This window comes from Callithrix jacchus, chromosome 8 (assembly GCF_049354715.1).
Source record: "Callithrix jacchus isolate 240 chromosome 8, calJac240_pri, whole genome shotgun sequence".
Taxonomy (NCBI): domain Eukaryota; kingdom Metazoa; phylum Chordata; class Mammalia; order Primates; family Cebidae; genus Callithrix; species Callithrix jacchus.
The window spans coordinates 55918879-55936358 of NC_133509.1; the positions used below are offsets into that span (position 1 = coordinate 55918879).

The 17480-nt window shown below is 40.9% G+C and overlaps 1 protein-coding gene across 27 annotated transcripts in view; it reads right to left on the reverse strand.

Annotated features, from left to right (window-relative positions):
* CHD8 (chromodomain helicase DNA binding protein 8) overlaps window positions 1-17480 on the reverse strand; it is a 69463-nt gene that overhangs the window by 32228 nt on the left and 19755 nt on the right. For 17 of the 27 annotated variants that reach the window (XM_035260055.3, XM_002753770.5, XM_078334516.1 and 14 more), the window contains 8 exons: window positions 13599-14656; window positions 11752-12123; window positions 10661-11046; window positions 9211-9325; window positions 1824-2006; window positions 1674-1742; window positions 1086-1141; window positions 445-562 (listed from right to left, as the gene is read on the reverse strand). In XM_035260055.3, coding sequence (XP_035115946.3) covers window positions 445-562; window positions 1086-1141; window positions 1674-1742; window positions 1824-2006; window positions 9211-9325; window positions 10661-11046; window positions 11752-12123; window positions 13599-14441 — 2142 coding nt within the window. In that variant the 5' untranslated portion in view covers window positions 14442-14656. The remainder of the gene's footprint in view (window positions 1-444; window positions 563-1085; window positions 1142-1673; window positions 1743-1823; window positions 2007-9210; window positions 9326-10660; window positions 11047-11751; window positions 12124-13598; window positions 14657-17480) is intronic. The other 10 variants (XM_035260058.3, XM_035260057.3, XM_078334520.1 and 7 more) reach the window with 1 other exon arrangement.

Below are 17480 nucleotides of genomic sequence, written 5' to 3' on the forward strand. Positions count from 1 at the left end.
CTCCAGTGTTTACCAGTAAACCTGGATATTGTAATTTCAAGCTGCTTTATCCCTATTTCTAGTCATACTGGATTAGAAATTTGAGAAAATAAATGTTCTCTCTTAATATGTCTAAAGAGAACATCAATAGCTAAAAAGAGACATTAGAGGAAGAAGAATGCCTCAAGTGGACCAGCAGTCAGTTTATCAACAGTTTTGAAAATACTTCATGTGTATTTAGGAAATCAATTTCAAAATACCCTATAACTAATAAATGAACATATTTAAACCTAAGAAAAGAAAGCATGGAACAATTAAGTAAGAAAAGTCAATGCCCAAAATTAAAACTTTATACCCATATATACAAACCAACTATAAATATTTTGAAGAATCATCCAAGGCTAACAACCCCAGTAATTTGTGCTTCTATGAAAGAAATAATAGGCAATACCTATTCCTAATTACCTCATGGAAGAAATGTCTCATCTGAGCCATTTTGGTTTTGAAGCGCTTTAATTTTTGATGGATCCTCTTATCCTTCTCTAGTTGGGAGATAGTAGCCCATTCACAGTGCAGATAGGAACTAAGAGGGATGGAAAAAACCAGTCATGGTACAAGTAAAAGAAGGTGGCAGGCTACTGTCTGAAATTCTGGGATTAGCCAGAAGCAGACATAACAAATACATGCTTAAATTGGAAGACAGTCTCTTAGGTCACTACTTCTGAAACTCTAATTTGTATACAAACCACCTGGTATGGAATGTGCTTAAAAGTCTACATTTCTAAAAAGCTTCCAAGTAATGCTAATTCTGCTGGTCCATGGACCATATTTTGAGTAGCAAGATCTTAGTGCTAGACTAAGGTAAAGAGAATCACAAGAAATTTCATCAGGAACCATCTTCACCCCACTTACCTACAAGGAAATAGTAAAAGTCATGCCAATTCCTGAATTTCTCTCTGAATAGCCATTTTCCCAATTAAAAACAGCAATCTGGTCTAGAATACTATAAAAAAGGGACACATTCCCATCCAGTATACTCTACACAGAAGAACTTTTTACCACCCTGTGGAATTTGGGGTGACAAGTTTTTTGCACAGATCACGTACTAGTTCTTGTACTTGACAAAGAATTCTTCTGCTTCAGTATATTGTCCAGAAGGAAGCTGAGAAAAAAGAAAGAAATTAGTCACCAGTTCCTTAATTGTGAAAGAAAGAACTTTTTAATTGTAACCACACATTGCAGAACTTCACACCAGTAATCCCTGAATATATTAATGACGCAGGGATTAAGGAACTAGCCTGGTACTCCAATAATAGAGGCCTCATAGCTCAAAGAAATAAGCCTTTACCCACTCTATAAACATATAAGTAAAAGAAGCAGCAGTAAAGCAGTTCCTGTTTTCTAGCTAACTTTCCTCCATCATCTCTCACAACTTCACTCTAGCAATACATCTGACATCCAAAGGTGTTCATTAAATAAAGCCTGTAAACATAGCATTACAGGCTAATATTAAGATAGTGAAAAGTTAGGAGCAGTGGTACACAATGGTAGTCCCAGATAGGAGGCTGAGGCAGAAGGACAGCTCAAACCCAGAAGTTGATAGTGCGCTATAATCACACCTATGAATAGCCACTGCACTTTAGCCTGCGTAACATAGTGAGGTCCTATTTTCTAAAAATTTAAAAAGTCCTCACCTCCTTCTTCACAATCCGCATAGAAAGCACTTTGTCTACAATGGCTGCATCTTCTTCACTGGGATTCTCCTGCAGCAAAAGATGTAGTCAGTCAACAGATGATTGTGACTAGCAGGCAATCCTCTCAAACTGCTTGAGTTCACAGCTTACCACAAAGAACTGCATGGAAGGCAAAGTCTCGCCATCTGGTTCTTGCACTGGTTCAGGGAGAATAGGCTCAGGTTTTATTGGACCAGTTACATCCACCTCTTCTTCTTCTTCATCATCTGTGATCTTTATATCCAGGTCCTCTGTATATTTTTTTCGTTTAACTTGGCGGTTTGAGCGTCTCTTCTGTAGAGCAAAAAGTAGTAGAGTCACTGATTAGGTCTCTCACAAAGAATTTTAAAATTATCTGCCCATGGTCATATACTTAGATTTTACTCCAAAATTTTGATGAAAAACAAACTAAAAATGATAATTTGTCAAACAATGTGATTTACTGTATGAATTGATCATACATCAATTGGCTTAACTACTTTATAAAAGGCCAAGAATCCACTGAAAAAAACCTGTACACTAGTGGCAAGAAGCTCTGGGAAATCTAAACAAGATTCTCAGGCTGCAGGGTGTAATATAATTCACACTAGAAGCAACCTTGAAGGGCAAAGGTGCAAGAATATTTTGTTCTAATTTTGTTTTTATGTCTTAGTTCTAAAGGTTTTCTTTCTTTTAATAAACAGAATCATACTATGTGTACTGTTCTGCCACTTACTTTTTTACTTAAATGTGGGTGGTGCTGGGCAAAGGCATGCAGCTACAGCACGACCTCCCAGCAGCACACTCTTCAGCACCACCCTGGGAGGTACCAGGAACATCTACAACCAGAAATTCCTGATGGAGTGTCGGAACTCAACCATGACCAAAACATCCCCAAAAATGGAACGCACCCACCCATGACCAAAGCACCCCCAAGGGATCTACACAACATTTCTGGGGTCACCAACCCTGCCAGTGATGAGCCCCCAAAGGAATCCAACCAGAGCCACTTGTGCAATAGTTCAAAAGATAAGTGGGTGAGCGGTGAAGAATCACAATCTGAGATGGGCATTTAAAGGATCAGCCATCAGATCTCATTGCCTACGGGCCCCTCTGGGCCTTCCTGGGAGAAATTACACCAGCCAGGCTTCATGAAAGTTATTACACTGGGTGGGCGTGGGGTGTGAAGTTGGCTACTCCAGCTTTCTCTCCCTTACTTAGGGCACCTGCCCCCTCCTCTTTGTGAAAACCAGCAGATATCTCCTAGTGCCTCCACTGATGGGGGAGCTGCTGCCTCAAGGGTAGTGATCCCTGCCAGCACACCCTGCAGCAGAGTGCCAGGAAGTGGGTAAGAACGAGCCCTTCCTTCTGAATAATCCAATGATCCGCTCTTCTATCTCTGTGCTCTAGGGGCACAGCCAACCCTTCTTTAGGTTGATGTGCCTGGGAAAGCTCTCCTCCTCCTCCTTCCACAAGTGAGGAAATAAAAGCCACTTTCACCCTAGAGCCAAGAGTTGGGCTATGTCTGAAAAATAAAATAAAAGGTGGCAGGACTAGAGTGGGAGTAAGGATGGGGGGAGTAGGGAGGGGGCCATCTGCTGATAAATATTAAAGTGGGAGAATGGGAATGTGTGACTTCATTAAAAATCTACTTTTATGTATGCCTAAAATTTTCCTAATAAAAAAGGAAAATAGATGAGAAAAATGGGTAGATCTCTTTTCCACTAAAGAACAACCTTCGAGACATATCATTAGGGAAAACACACGGTAGAGAAGAGTAGGTATGGAATACTAATATTTAGTGGAAGTAGAAGTAGAGTGTTCATGGACGTAAGAAATATTTCTAGAAGGATATACAAGAAATTGGTAACAGAGGGTACCTCTGGGGAGAACTGCGAGACTGTGAAGCTGGGGTCTAGAAAACATTTTAATGTCTGTCTACTTTATTGCGCTGTTGTAATTCTTCTCATATGTGTATTTTTAAACTAAAAAATAAAATGGCAAATGGTCAAGTTAAAAAAATTCACACAGGGCCAAAGGATAAAAAACTGAAGTACAATAATCATGACCCACTTACCAACCCTTCTCTTCAAAGATACATATTCTTATCCATTTCTTGTATAGCCTTCCAGAAAAAAATTGATGCACATACATATATGTACACACAAAGACACACATACATAAACATAATAAAGGATACTATATAGACCTTTTTTCATTAACAGTAAGTCTTCCTTAACAGCACATCCCAACCTACTTCATTGTTTTTAATTGCCATCTAGTATTTTACTGCATGAGTATTGCCAATTTTACTCAACTATTTCTCCACCAATGGACATCTAATTTTTAGACATTTTTGCTATTGCAAATATTGCTATATATATCTCTGCATTCTTTTTCTTTTTTTTTTTTGGAGCCAGAGCCTCTCTCTGTTGTCAGGCTGGAGTGCAGTCACATGATCTTGGCTCACTGCAACCTTCACTTCCTGGGTTCAAGCGATTCTCCTGTCTCAGCCTCCCAAGTACCTAGGACTACAGACGTGCGCCACCATATCCAGCTAGTTTTTGGTAGAGATGGGTTTCACCATGTTGGCCAGGATGGTCTCAATCTCTTGACCTTGTGATCTGCCTGACTCAGCCTCCCAAAATGCTGGGATTACAGGCATGAGCCACTGCATCTGGCTCATCACCATCACCGTATTCTTTTGAGAACATACTCATAAGGTAATTTCCTAGGTGGAGAATCACTGAGTGAAATAAAATTAACATTCTAAATTCTGCTATATGTTGAAACACTGACTTGCCAAAAAGATTGTCCCTATCAACACTCCCATCAAGCGTGTATAAGTGTCTGTTCCTTAACTTCATTGCCAATATTGTCATCCTCACCTGTCACAGGCTGAACTGTATCCCTCCCCTCCAACAAATTTGTAGGTTAAACCCTCAACCCCAATACCTCAGAATGTGAATGTATTTGGAAATTGGAAATAGGGCTTTCAAACAGTCATTAAGTTAAAATGAGGCCACCAGGGGAAAGACCAGTGAGGACACAATAAGAAGTGGCCTTCTACAAGCCAAGAAAATCCTCAAGAGAAAACTTGCAGACGATTTGATCTTGGACTTCCGGCCTCCAGAACTGTAAGGAAATAAATGTCCAGGCCGGGTACAGTGTCTCACACCTGAAATCCCAGCACTTTGAGAGGACAAGGCAGGTGATTCACCTGACATTAGGAGATCGAGATCAGCCTGGTCAACATGGTGAAACTCTGACTCTTATTAAAAATAGAAAAATTAGCTAGGTGTGATGGCACATGCCTGTAATCCCAAACACTCAGGAGGCTGAGGCAGGAGAATCACTTGAACCCAGGAGGCAGAGGTTGCAGTGAGCCGAGATCACACTACTGCACTCCAGCCTGGGTAACAGCAAAACTCTTGTCTCAAAAAAAAGAAAAGAAAAGAAAGAAAATAAATGTCCATAGCTTAAGCCATGTAGTCTGGGGTATTGTGTTATGCTGGTCTTAGCAAACTAACAGACCACTTTCTAAATTTTACTAATCTCTGTGTTTTGTATTATGAAAATTTTCCTTCATGTTTTTGCTTAACAAATACTTTATTTGCATAACCTTTTAACCCTTATTTAACCTTTAGTTAAAAAACATGTTATTGCAACAAAACATGTCCATTTTGTATTGCTGTAACAGAATACTAGAGACTGGGTAATTTATTTTGATATGAAAAGAAAAGGGTCAGGCATGGTGGCTCACACCTGTAATCCTAGCACTTTGGGAGGCTGAGGCAGGTGGATCACCTGAGGTCAGGAGTTTGAGACCAGCCTGACCAACACGGAGCAACCCCATCTCTACTAAAAATATAAAAAATTAGCTGGGTATGGTGGTGCATGCCTGTAATCCCAGCTATTCAGGAGGCTGCGGCAGGAGAACCGCTTGAACCTGGGAGGCAGAGGTTGCAGTGAGCCCAGATTGCGCCATTGCACTCCAGCCTAGGCAATAAGAGTGAAACTCCATTCCGTGCCCCCCATCTCCAGTCCAAAAAAAAGAAATGTAGTGAGGCACAGTGGCTCCTGCCTATAATCCCAGCACTTTGGAAGGCTGAGGTGGGTGGACCACTTGAGGCCAGGAGTTCAACTATCTAGCCAACATGGTAAAACCCTATCTCTACTAAAAAATACAAAAATTAGCTGGGAGTGGTGGCGCATACCTGTAATCCCAGGTTCTCAGGAGGCTGAGGTGGGACCATCACTTGAACCTGGGAGGCAGAGGTTTCAGTGAGCCAAGATTGCACCACTGCACCCCAACCTGGGAAATAGCAAGACTCTGTCTCAGGAAAAAAAAAAGAAAGAAAAGGCCAGCCACAGTTGCTCACGTATTTTGGGAGGCTAAAGTAGGCCTCCCAACTCCTGAGGTCAGGAGTTCAAGACTAGCCAGGCCAACATGGCGAAACTCCAGCTCTACTAAATATGTAAAAATTAGCCAGGCGTGGTGGCGCCACCTGTAATCCCAGCTACTCAGGAGACTGAGGCAGGAGAATCACTTGAATCGGGAGGCAGAGGTTACAGTGGGCTGAGATCGGGCCACTGCACTCCAGCTAGGCCAAGACAGCAAGACTCCATCTCAAAAAATTAAAAAAAGAAAGAAAAAGAAATGTATTTATCACATTTCTGAAGGCTGGTAAGTCCAATACGAAGCTGCCCACATTTGGCGAGGAGCTTCTTGCTGCATCATCCCACAGCAGGAAGGTGAGAGGTGAGAGCACAAGCAAGAGAAAGCAAGAGAGGGCCGATTTATAACAAACACACTTTCTCTTTTTTTTTTTGAGACGGAGTTTCGCTGTTGTTACCCAGACTGGAGTGCAATGGCACGATCTCAGCTCACCGCAACCTCCGCCTTCTGGGTTCAAGCAATTTTCCTGCCTCAGCCTCCCGAGTAGCTGGGATTACAGGCGCACACCACCATGCCCAGCTAATTTTTTTGTATTTTCAGTAGAGACGGGGTTTCACCTTGTTCACCAGGATGGTCTCGATCTCTTGACCTCGTGATCCACCCGCCTCGGCCTCCCAAAGTGCTGGGATTATAGGAGTGAGCCACCACGCCCAGCATCAAACACACTTTCTCAATGACATTAATCCATTCATGAGGGTAATGCTTTCATGACCTAATTGTCTCTTAAGGGTTCCCCCCCTCCCAACACTGTTGCACTGGGGATTTAGCTTCCAATCCATGAATTTTGAGGGGTTTTTTGGGGGGCAGGGTGGGAAGACAGTGTCTCATTCTGCTGCCCAGGCTGGACTGTAGTGGCATGATCACAGCTCACTGCAGCCTCAACTTCCTGGGCTCAAGGAATCCTTCTGCCTCAGCTTCCCAAAGTGCTGGGATTACAGTTATAAGCCAGCATGCCTGGCTAACTCATGAATTGGGATGGTACATTCAATTACCAGCATATGCATATAAGTCCTAGTATGTGTTCTTAGTATGAGCCAAACACAAATGTTATATGTGCTTTATAAATGTGTACATGTAATCCTTGTAACAACCCTATTTGATAAGTACTATTACCTACATTTTAGAGGTGAGGAAATTGAGGCACCAAGAGGCTAAGTAACTCATTCAGAGTGACAGTGCTAGTAAACGGCAGACTTGAGAAAAGAACCTAAGAAATCTGGTTCCAGAGTCTGTGCTCTCAACCACTACATTGTTCATGGAATTTATTTGTTGTTATACCATATATAATTTTTTATTGTCAAGTATACCAATATTTTCCTTTATGACTTCTGAATTTTAATATCCTCTTTACAAAGATTACTTGATAATTACTTTAAAATGTATTCATACCTCTAGAAAGTTAATAAATTTCATCTTTTATATTTACAGCTTTAATTCAGTTGGAATTTTTCAGAAAGCAAAAAATCCAGCTTTCTTAAATGGTTAGCCAGTTGTCCTAATTTATTGAATAATCTTTTTCCCTGTTGATTTAAAATGGTGTTTTAATCATATATAGTAAATTTCCACAACTATTTGAGTTGATTTCTAAGCTCTACTGTATTTTATTAATCTGTTTTTTCTTCTCCAATTTCAAAGTCTTAGTAATCATTATTTCATAATATATTCTAAAAAATTTTTTTGGACTCATTTTCCTTTTTAAAACTTTCTTGGCTATTCTCACAAAGTAATTTCCCCCAGAACAACCCAAGTAACATTTTGGCAATTTACTAAATGTATATTATGAAAGAGGGGAGGCACTTATAAATATTAATACAGAAAAACTTAGGTTCATTTAGTCCAAACCTCCATTTACAGATGAGAAATTGAGACTCAAGTAAGTTAAGTAAGTTGGCCAGACCACAGAGCTACTTAGAAGCACTATGGGTCTCCTGAATCAGGTTTTCTCTATGGTTAGAAATTAGAGCCAAAGATTATACCATAAGGCAACAAACCAGAGATGGAAGACCACAGTCTGGTCTGGCTTCTTTTGGTCTCTTCCAACATCCCTCACTTCAAAATGCAGGAGAAACTTTGTGCCTAACTACCCTAGTTCACAGAGTCAGAATCCTGAAGTGTGGACAAGGTAAGGCAAAATGGATTCTTGGAGTTCTAAGAGAGAGCCAAGTTCTGACACAGCCAGAAAAGCAATCATGCAGCATGATTTCATATGATTTGCTTAGTATTTGAAACACTGGAATTTGAGAAAATGAGTATTGCTTTTTTATTTATTTTTTGAGATGGAGTCTCACTCTATCACCCAGGCTGGAGTGCAATGGTACAATCTCAGCTCACTGCAACCTCTGCCTCCTGGGTTCAATAGATTCTCCTGCCTCAGCTTCCCAAGTAGCTGGGATTACAGGCGTGCACTACCATGCCCAGTTAATTTTTGTATGTTTAGCAGAGATGGGGTTTTACCACGTTGGCCAAGCTGGTCTCAATCTCCTGACCTCAGGTGAACCACCCATCTCAGCCTCCGAAAGTGCTGGAATTATATGTATGAGCCATTATATGATACCCAGCTAGGTATCACTATTTTTATAGTAATATGCTTTTTGCCTAAAAAGACAAAATATTTAAAGACATTGGCCAGTGGGAGGCCGAGGTATGTGGATCACTTGAGGTCTTGAGGTCAGCAGTTTGAGACTAGCTTGGTAAACATGGTGAAACCTGGTCTCTACTAAAAAAAACACAAAAATTAGCTGGGTGTGGTGGTGCATGCCTATAATCCCAGCTACTCAGGAGGCTAAGGCAGGAGAATCATTTTAAACTGGGAGGCAGAGTTTGCAGTAAGCTGAGATCATGCCACCACACTCCAGACCAGGCGACAGAGCGAGACCCTGTCTTAAGAAAAAAGGAAAAAAAGAAGTCATTAACCAGGTGCATTCACATTTTAGGCCTACATCCAGTTTAGAAACACCGAAGAAATGTGTATAGACTTACAGTCTCTCAGTATCTTCTTGGCTTGGTTAGCCATAATTGAACATGATTTTTTTCTACTAAATTATTTTGGGATCCTTTTACCTGAATGCTGCTTTCTTCATCTTCCCGAGGTGATTGTGCAGGCATGACTTCCACATCTGAATTATCAGATGAGGTATTACGTTTTCTCTTCTTACCCACTACAGGAGTGATGGTGCTAAAAAGGAAAAATCAAATTAATTTTCAGTGAAGGCAAAGAAAATTTAGGGGTAAAAAAACATAATTAATCTAAACTATCACATACAAAACTTCCAGAGGGAAGTTTTTAGATATTCAGTCTATGGAATACACAGCTATTAAATAGGGTGTTTGAAAAAAAGAAGGTATTAGAATTTATACACCACTGACTGACTCTTATACCATACCGTATTTGACAAATCCTTGCTACTACTGTGTTCATAAATACCTAAAGGAAAGTAGCACAAGATAGGAGAATAAATACTAGATTAAGTATTAGAACACCTTGTTGCAATTCCACTTCTGTTACTACAAGGGCATTAATTTCATTATTTGTAAACATTAGAGTAACTGTCCTGACAGTTACTGATGCTCGAATAAAAAATATAAAACCATCTTTTAAAAGCTGAAAAATCTTATACAAATATAAAACATTATTATAATTGTACCGCAAAGCCTGAAGAATCCCAGGGAGTAAAAGCTAGTGAGAAAGAAGAAGATACAAGGCATGGAAAGAGAACACTCAATTATGACAAGAATTATGTGGCAAGCCATCATTTTTCTGTCAATGCTGCTTAAAGCTAACAGTAGATGCTGAAATCTCCATTCACAGATGAGATGCAAGAACAGGGCAGCTATGTCTCCAGCAGTTCTCTTTTTACTGATGTGGGTGGTAGCGGGTAGTGAGAAATCTTTCACACTACAGTAATACAAAATCAGGACAAATATCTGAATGCAGAGTCACAACTCTTAAAGGTAACTCCCAACACAGTGACTATCTTTCCAGTCCCTTCATGTTTTCCTTTTTTTTTTTTTTTTTTTTTTTGAGACGGAGTTTCACTCTTGTTACCCAGGCTGGAGTGCAACGGCCCAACCTCGGCTCACCACAACCTCCGCCTCCTGGGTTCAGACAATTCTCCTGCCTCAGCCTCCTAAGTAGCTGGGATTATAGGCACGTGCCACCATGCCCAGCTAATTTTTTTGTATTTTTAGTAGAGACGGGGTTTCACCATGTTGACCAGGATGGTCTCGATCTCTTGACCTTGTGATCCACCCACCTCGGCCTCCCAAAGTGCTGGGATTACAGGCTTGAGCCACCACGCCTGGCCATGTTTTCCTCTTAAAATATGCTAATTTCAACTCTCGATTTAATAAATCCTATAAGCATTAGGACAGAAAAAAGAAAGGGCTTATTATTTTCTACACAGATCACCTTGAACTATGTAGCTGCTAAATACATATAAGTTCCTCAACACTTTTTAGAAATGAGTGCTTTGCCCTCAAATATCCCATCAAAATAGCAAGGAGTACTCACTTTAGCTTACTCTTGCCTTTTGTTTTGGAGGTACCAGATGTTTTGTTCTTCTTTGGCTTTTCCTCTTTCAGCCTCTCCCCAGCGCTCTTCTTCCTGCGTTTCTTCTCACCTTCCTCCTCTGGCCGAACACTGGGCAACTCATCCTCATTCAAGACTCGAGGTATGTTCTGCTCACCCCGGGCACGGGCCCTTGCAATGGCCTCTGCCACAATCCGATTTGCTTTCTCTTGCTTCTTCTGGTGTTCCAATCTGCGGTTTTCCTCCATTCCTGTCTTTCCCCCAGAATGAGGAGCAGAGCTTGCTGGTGATGACAAAGCTGCCACTTCACTGGCACTTAAAACTTTAACTACAGAGAGCCCAGAAGAGGCCCCTTGGGAAGAGCCAGCCTACAGAAATAAAGACACTAAAATTTCAACTTGCTTGTAGTTAAATGGCCTAAATAAATTCCAGTTCTGAAGCAGGGAGACTAGGGGGCTAGATACTAGTTCTTTAATCCCTCAAGAACTAAGCTCAGACTAAATCTTATTGAACCTACACATACTTTTTAAAATGTATTCTTTCGGTGGGAAAGGGGTGAGAAAAAGCAAGAATTCTGCCAAAATAAACTTCAGTATCTTTTTACTATGCTTTCATATCAATACACATCTCCATTACTTCAGAAAAATTACAACTCACATAGCCAATATTCACCTAACAGTAAAAATATTCAAATTCTACTCTTGGCCTATGTTATATCTGTCTGCAGGGGTGTGAGGAAGACTGATCACTTGACTATTTCTTTATATCATTTCTGAAATATCATTTAAAGGATGTCACCAATCATTTTTATTTCACAATAATATTAGGAAACGATTGTAAATAAAACAATTCAAATACTAAATAATTTCATATCCCAAACCCAAAAATAATTCTCCAATCTTTTAATAATATAATTAAAATAAGGTTTCCATGGACGAAAGAATTAGGTCTATATCTTAGTTTAGAGATAGAAGTCTAGAATGGCCCCACATTCAAGAGTAAGTGGTTACTAAGGGCAACAGCAATGGACTAAGTATTTTTGTTTTACTTCTTTTCCTTACTATGTTTCTCACCTGTGGCTGCAGTACCACCTTGACTGGTACTGAAAGTCTTTGTCCTGGGCTTTGTCCTGGTCCCATTATCTGAGCCTGCTGTACAGAGGATAGAGTCACTGGCTGGGTTGACGGTGGCTGCTGGGGCTGGGGCTGCGATGATGGTGGTTGTGGTACAATCTGGATTTTTTGCTGTGGCTGCTGCACCTGCAGCTGGATAGTTACTACTTTGGCAGGCTGCCCCTGGGCATTCTTGGCTTGAGTCAGGGCTGCCAGCTGGTTGCCCTGTAATACTATCTTGCCTGGTAGACTCCCTAGCACAACATGCCGATGTCCTTGGGGACCTCCAGACTGTGGCTGCTGGAGGACCAGGGTGATGCGTTTTGATTCACCCTAGAATGAAGAAAGGAAATTGCGAGAGGAGTAGAACATTAAAGAATGGTATACTCTGGAATATTTACACCAGTTTTCTTCATGCTAGAATCATAAAAACTGCGTGTCAGAAGACATAGTACAATTCACTTTGTTCATCATCCTATCTGTCTTGATAGAATCTTTTTTATTTTTAGAGACAGGGTCTCGCTGTATTGCCCAGGCTACAATGCAGTGGTTATTCACAGGTGCAACCCCACTGCTGATCAGCAAGGGAGTACTGCCCTGTTCCATTTCCAGCCTGGGCCAATTCATCCCTCCTTAGGCAACCTGGTGGTCCCTTGCTCCTGGGAGGTCACCATACTGATGTCAAACGTAGTGCAGACACCTGATGGGCATAGGACACCACAGGCCCATAACTCCTGGGCTCAAGTGATCCTCCTGCTTCAGCCTCCTGAGTAGCTGGTACTAAAGGTACATGCCACCATGCCCAGCTAATTTTTGTTTTTTGTAGAGATGAGGTCTATGTTTCTCAGGCTGGTCTCGAACTCCTGGCCTCAAGTGATCCTCCAGCCTCAGCCTCTCAAGGTGCTGGGACTATCAGCAGGCACCACCGCACCCAGCTGTCCTGATAGAATCTTTTCTATAATGCTTCTGCTCAGTAGGTATCAAGCTATGTTTTAAAAACTCCTGATGGAAGGCTATCTTCTAATGCAGGCAGTCCATTTCTGGAAACCTAGTAATACAAAATTCCTTATATTGAATCGAAATCTGCCTCCTTGTAGCTTCTTCCCACTATTCCTACTTCTTTTAAAGATGGGGTTTCACTATGTTGCTCAGGCTGGTCTTGAACTCCTGGCCTCAAGCAATCCTCCTGCCTCAGCCTCCTGAGTAGCTGGGATTGCAGGTGAGAGACACTGTGCCTGGCTGGTCCTGCTTCTCTCAATGCTGCTCCCCCTACCCCGACTAACTCTTTTCATCCTGTATTCAGATGCTAGAGCCTCTACCTTCTTACTTGAAACTAACCCTTTCAGTGAGCAAAGTAGGAGGTGGACAATCTTAGTAATAAGAATACAAGAAAGATATAAATAGCTTTTACAAGTCTTGCAAATATAAAGATAACTCTTCAAAGATGTTTCTTTGTTCCCATAGCATCCCATATTTCTCTTTATATTACACAAAGATTGTGAATTCTTAATATCTGTCTTTCCTGGCAGACTGTGAGCTCTGTAAGGACAGGGACTATGTTTGTCTTATTAGTACCAGCTAGGTACAATGTAAACGTATAATAAGAGCTAACTCAAAAAATATGTTAACATTAACTGCTTCCACCCAGCAAGTACTAAGTATGTGGCTGTCACACTAACTTGATAAAAAGCCAAGATGGAATTTAAATAGGCTTTCCCAGAGACAGCTCTCATGCGCTCACTCTCTCTCAAAGAGTTGCTGGGCCCTCTATGAAACCAAAATTCACCTCCCCCTTTCACTCAAGTCACCTGGGTAGGTGTAGAGGTCAGTGTAACTGCAGGCTTCAGTGGGGGCCCTGTGGCCCCAGGGTTTCCAGCAGGAGCTGAACCCTTAACTGGCTGAAGGACCAGCTGCTTTACTGGTCGGTTGGGCTGGACAATGCGCTGAACAGCAGCCTGGTTCCCAGGGACCTTGGCGGCCAACACTGTATTACCAGAGACAATGGAAACACCTGGTCGAAGGGGCGTGCCGGTTAGCACTTTGGTAAAAGTGACTTTTCCACCATTGGCTGTGCCTGCCATCAGGGGCTGAGCTGTGCTGGTGATACCTTGAGCCTGAATTTGTGCCACATGGGCACCAGTGACTGAGGAGCTTGGTGGGGCCTTAAGGATAACAATCTTAGGGGCTGATTGAGGTGGCTGCCCTCCAGCACTACTAGAGGAGACAGCTGTGGCAGAGACACCCATAAAAGGATTCCCTTGGCTCAGGATCTCCTGGTTCTTGGAGACCTGCAAAAGTCCTGATGTTGGCGTCGATGTCTGTAAGACAGGTTGGGCTGGCTGCTCCTGGCTGGCAGGCTGAGTGGTATAATCATGCAAGGTTATGGATTCTGGAGCTGGAGTTGTGGATTCTTTGGGAAGTTCTGTGGGAGATGTTTCCTCTGGTGGGGGCACCAGGTCACTTGCTGATGAATTCCCCACATTACCACCTCCGCCATCCTGGTTCATCTGATCCAAGGAGTCCAGAGAGCTTGGCAGTCCAAGGGCTTCCTCAATAGGGTCTTGTGTGACCTGGTTAAAGCTGTCATCAGTCAGAGAGTCCAGGCCAAATAAATTTGGGTCATCGAACAGATCCATGATGGGGTCTGCCATCTTGGCAAAGTAATGGAGGGTATTTCTCCAAGGTCTAGGGAGGGAAGGGGAGGGGGGGTACTGGCTCTCCCCTCCCCTCCCCTATTATGAAAAAAATGTACACAATGGAAGAGGACTACTCTTCAAGTATAGAGGCAAGAAACAAGTGCATGTCAGATTGTCCTGACCTTCATGGAGCAAGATGGCTAGGTCTTCAGAGGAAGATGGTGGAACTCCTGTTGTAGGAATACAAATACAAATGAAAAATAAGCAAAGTTGGTGATCTCAGAGGAAATGTTTCTTTCTTAGGTACTGTTCTTAATATCAAATAGCATGAATATAAGAGAATAAGGAAATGTGAGGAAATCTGAGGACAGACATACAGCAGAAAGAAAACTCATATTTCTGCTTCAAAACTAAAACTATAAGAGAAAAGAAAACAATGACCCCCTCTTGGGCTCTTACACCTAGAAACTTTAAATATTCTGTCTGTCAAGAGCATTTGGCTGTCTCTGTCCATTTCTTTTAACAACTACTATTCTTTGGTAAAGATCAAAAATTTAATATTCATTTACCTTCTATTTTCAGTTTTTAAATTAGTAGAACTTAAAAATATGCCACAAGAATTTCAGTGAGTTTCTGGATACATTCTATTTTACCAATTTTTCTTGTATTTTACATATTTTTACTATTAGCAAAAATAACCACCTTTAACCAAGGCTCATCACAATCTCACCAAGCTGATCATAGAGTTTTACCCAGGAAACTTTATTCTAGTTAACATATTAATCTATAATAGGACTTTTGTTCTGAAATCTTCTCTCAAGAAACCTTTCTCATATTTAAGATAAAAAATGTCATTTGCAAAGGATTCAACATTTTATCTCCAATTTATATTCCCAACTTCCTCTCTTACTATCTCTTACAGATATGTTACATTCCAGTCCAACTACACTAGACTACACAATTCCCTTAATGTGATTCCTACCTGTGTGACTTTGCTTATGATGCTGTACTTTCTGCCTGGAACACCTCCTCTCCATCTCAATCACAATAATCTCTCACAGCTAAAATCCTACCAACCCTGAAAGGTCTTCTGCTCCATTAAGTGAGCCCTGAACCTCAGACCCTTTAACAACTGAGCAACTTGTGATGCTTGATCCCTCCACTTCCTTTAAAGACCTACACCATTGTTTATACCTGATTTAAAGCACTTATATTTAATATTTTATTATAGTTACCTAAGTCTGTCTATATCCTCTGAAGGCCCAAATAGTTCCTTTGTACAAATTGTAAAAAGTTGCCTACTTCTCAAGATGCTTGTCTGTCATCTGCTGGAAAATTGCCATACTAAACATATAAAATTGATTATGAATGTATGCAATGTATACCCTATGCAACCCTATACCATGGCCCAGCTCCTCTTTTTTTGGGAAAAAGTTCTTGGATGGTGGGGACTATGTCTTATTTGTCTGTGGATCCCTCAAGAACCAGTAGGACATAGCACACATAGCAGCTAATCAAAAAAACAGTTAATGAGGCCAGGTGTAGTGGCTCATGCCTATAATCCCAACACTTTGGGAAGCTGAGAGGCAGGCGGACCATGAGGTTAGGAGTTCGAGACCAGCCTGACCAACATTCTGAAACCCCATTTCTACTAAAAATACCAAAATCAGACAAGTGTGGTGGCACGAGCCTGTAATCCCAGCACTTGGGAGGCTGAGGCAGGAGAATGGCTTGAACCTGGGAGGTAGAGGTTGCCGTGAGCCAAGATCGTGCCAATGCACTCCAGCCTCAGTGACAGAGCGAGACTCCCATCTCAAAGTAACAACAAAAACAGTTAATGAATTATACTTGCTTGCATTTTCTGGACTAAACCATTTGATCCTTACAGAAACTAGATGGCATTCTTTGATTCTAACATGAGATGGTAGAAAGCTTCCTATCTTGAAAACCTGTCTTATGAATGGCTGAAAGTAGGTTTACAAAATATACACCTAGGGTTTTAAGTTCATGAAACTAGTGGAAAAAGGAAAAGTTATCAAAGACAGGGAATTATATCACCATATAACCCAAATATATGAAAAAAAAATACATTCTTTGTATATGATGACAATATTTGACAATAGCGGAAAGTCTTGCTTGGTAAGACCATGTCTCCTAACTTTTCGAAGATATCAGATAAGAAATTCATTAGGGGCACAGCAAAGACTTGACTGAAGGAGACTTTTCCATATAAGCCCATACTATGTTTTTTTTCTTCCCAACCCATCTCACTCTTATCCTTATAAAACAATGTAATATGGGTAAATATCTCAGATACTCCAACACAAACAGAACAAACGTGGAGTCGAAATTACAAAGTATACATAGTATCTCCAACAATGTTAAACAAGATCTTCCTTGTTTTAGTAACTGTATACTTTTCATATCTCAACCCAAGATCCATACCATTTCCCATTCCTGGCTAGCCTATTCCACCAGCTAATTCCAGCCTCTTGTATCTAAATATTTGCCTCCAAATTACTCAAAATGGCAATAAGAAAAGTTATGTTCCCTGATTTAATGAAAACCTACTCAATAACTTGATATTAATAAATTTCCTTCTCCATTATCATCCATTTTTTTCCAGTATACCTACTTTGACACCAATTATCTTTCATCCTTTAGTCACCATCAGAAGTTAAAGTATCTACAGCTAGGAGTAATATATAAACAACAGTCAAAGTTTCTACTAAATAGCAGGTTATGTTGCAAATAGTTTATAGCCTGCCTCTTCTTCCATGGAGTATTTTGTCCCTTCCATGATTACTTGCTATTTGTTGATTCTAATGCTCTTCTTTCCTCCCATAATGATCCAATATTAGGCATAGTATATTTTTTTTAAATAGGAGAAACAAAGCTAATGGTTTCTGATGAATCTCCTTACCCTTATATAACTTAAGTATAAGCTTTTAAAGGTCAATGCATTATCATTTCTTGCTCCCTTCCAAAATTTTGAACCAAATTTCTGCTTCGCCTGGATCAGTCTATGCCTAATAATTCAAAAACCTTGCCACC